The sequence below is a fragment of the Phytophthora parasitica genome, assembly GCF_000247585.1.
Source record: "Phytophthora parasitica INRA-310 unplaced genomic scaffold supercont2.3, whole genome shotgun sequence".
Classification (NCBI taxonomy): Eukaryota; Oomycota; class Peronosporomycetes; order Peronosporales; family Peronosporaceae; genus Phytophthora; species Phytophthora nicotianae.
The window spans coordinates 1,223,568-1,224,961 of record NW_008648989.1 but is presented as its reverse complement, the minus strand read 5'-3'; the positions used below and the strand labels follow the sequence as shown (position 1 = coordinate 1,224,961).

At 47.1% G+C, this 1,394-nt stretch overlaps 1 protein-coding gene across 1 annotated transcript; it reads right to left on the bottom strand.

Moving 5' to 3' along the window:
- Positions 1 to 196: 196 nt before the first annotated feature.
- On the bottom strand, positions 197 to 709 carry PPTG_21075 (hypothetical protein). The gene has a single exon (XM_008895528.1). The coding sequence runs from the start codon at positions 626 to 628 to the stop codon at positions 467 to 469; it is 162 nt and encodes a 53-aa protein (XP_008893776.1). The 5' UTR covers positions 629 to 709; the 3' UTR covers positions 197 to 466.
- Positions 710 to 1,394: the final 685 nt, after the last annotated feature.

Below are 1,394 nucleotides of genomic sequence, written 5' to 3'. Positions count from 1 at the left end.
TGTCGGCGGAGTTTTGGTGTTGCTCAGGAACCAGCAAATTTGGAAATAAGCACGGACATATTGCTCACCGTCGTGCATATTAGAAGGGATTGTCAAAGGTGGCAGCAATGCTTAACCCATCCGCGACGGATGGGCTGTAAAGTAACGCGTTCGGTAGTACGTAGTGGTTCGTTAGGAAAAGTTTGATAGAAATTTTTGATGCATTTTGTGTACGTCAGTACGTCTGGGTTCCATCGAACGCGACGAGCACGACCACGAAATTTTGTTAAGTTGGTCGGATCCCGTGCTCTCTCCTATGTCCAAAATTAGGAGCATGATGATGACTACAATCTCGTTCCCTGCTCGTTCAATGGCTACAGCTTTTATCGATGTTCGTTCTTAATGCGCATCAGCAAGATGCTACCGCCGCTAAATAGTAGGAATGCACATCGCAATCGTTGATGTGCATATTAGCGCTTTTTAAGGGCTAACGAAGCTCTAGCACAAGCAGGATCGAGTCATTTATGGCAAAGATCGTCGCGCACGCGTTCAGTTTGCAGACCAGTTCAGCATTTAGTGTCTGTTGCTTCATCTTCTCGAAGGCGTTGCCTCGCTGCCTCGGACGTTGCTGAAATCGTCGATACACCATCCTTCACGGTACGCCGGCACCGCTCCCCGCGTCCTTCACCACGCTTCCTAGTATTACATTTTTGGCAAATGAGATCTCACTAGAACGAGCATGAAAATTGTGCTCGTCCCAAAAATCCAAAGATGGGTACAAGCACTAAAACCCTCGACGATCACGACTCGTGCGATTATCATACTCGTAAAAAAACCGCACGGGTACCGCTCTACCCTGTGCTCGTCCGAGGCTTTATCGAACGAAAATCGTAAACGCGAAGTTGCGCTATTCAACAATGTGCGTGTTGGCAAAATAAAAACTGTTAAAATTTGTCTATATCTTGGCACCATAGCGTGGGCATAGCAGTAACTTCGGACACGTTCATGTGTCCGGCTACCCATGGCAGCAATGACGGCAGAAAATTATCATCCACTGGTGAGAGATGCGTTCCCCTACATGGCTTGTTGTGACGCATTCCATCCGTACTGGAACATTTCGATTATTTTCCCAGTACGTACCTAGAGGTCCATCTATCGTTCGACGAGACGCCTGTGCGTCTGCAGTACCGATGTAAGTGTGAATGCCCTGAGCATGCGTCGCACTAAGCAGACCGCCAATGACGGAAGAACGAATGTTGTCTTTGGTAGAATCAGGTTGGCCCGCTTTCGAAAGATCGAACCATTGGGTACGGGGATATTGAACTATCGTTTAGCTACAGCGTATAGTGATGACTACAGTACTAGATAAAGTTAAGCGTGGCATATCCATATTTCCTGATGGTACATTTCAAAAA

Excerpts from the sequence above, each read along its gene's own strand:
- PPTG_21075 (XM_008895528.1), bottom strand. The coding sequence starts at position 628 with ATGGTGTATCGACGATTTCAGCAACGTCCGAGGCAGCGAGGCAACGCC.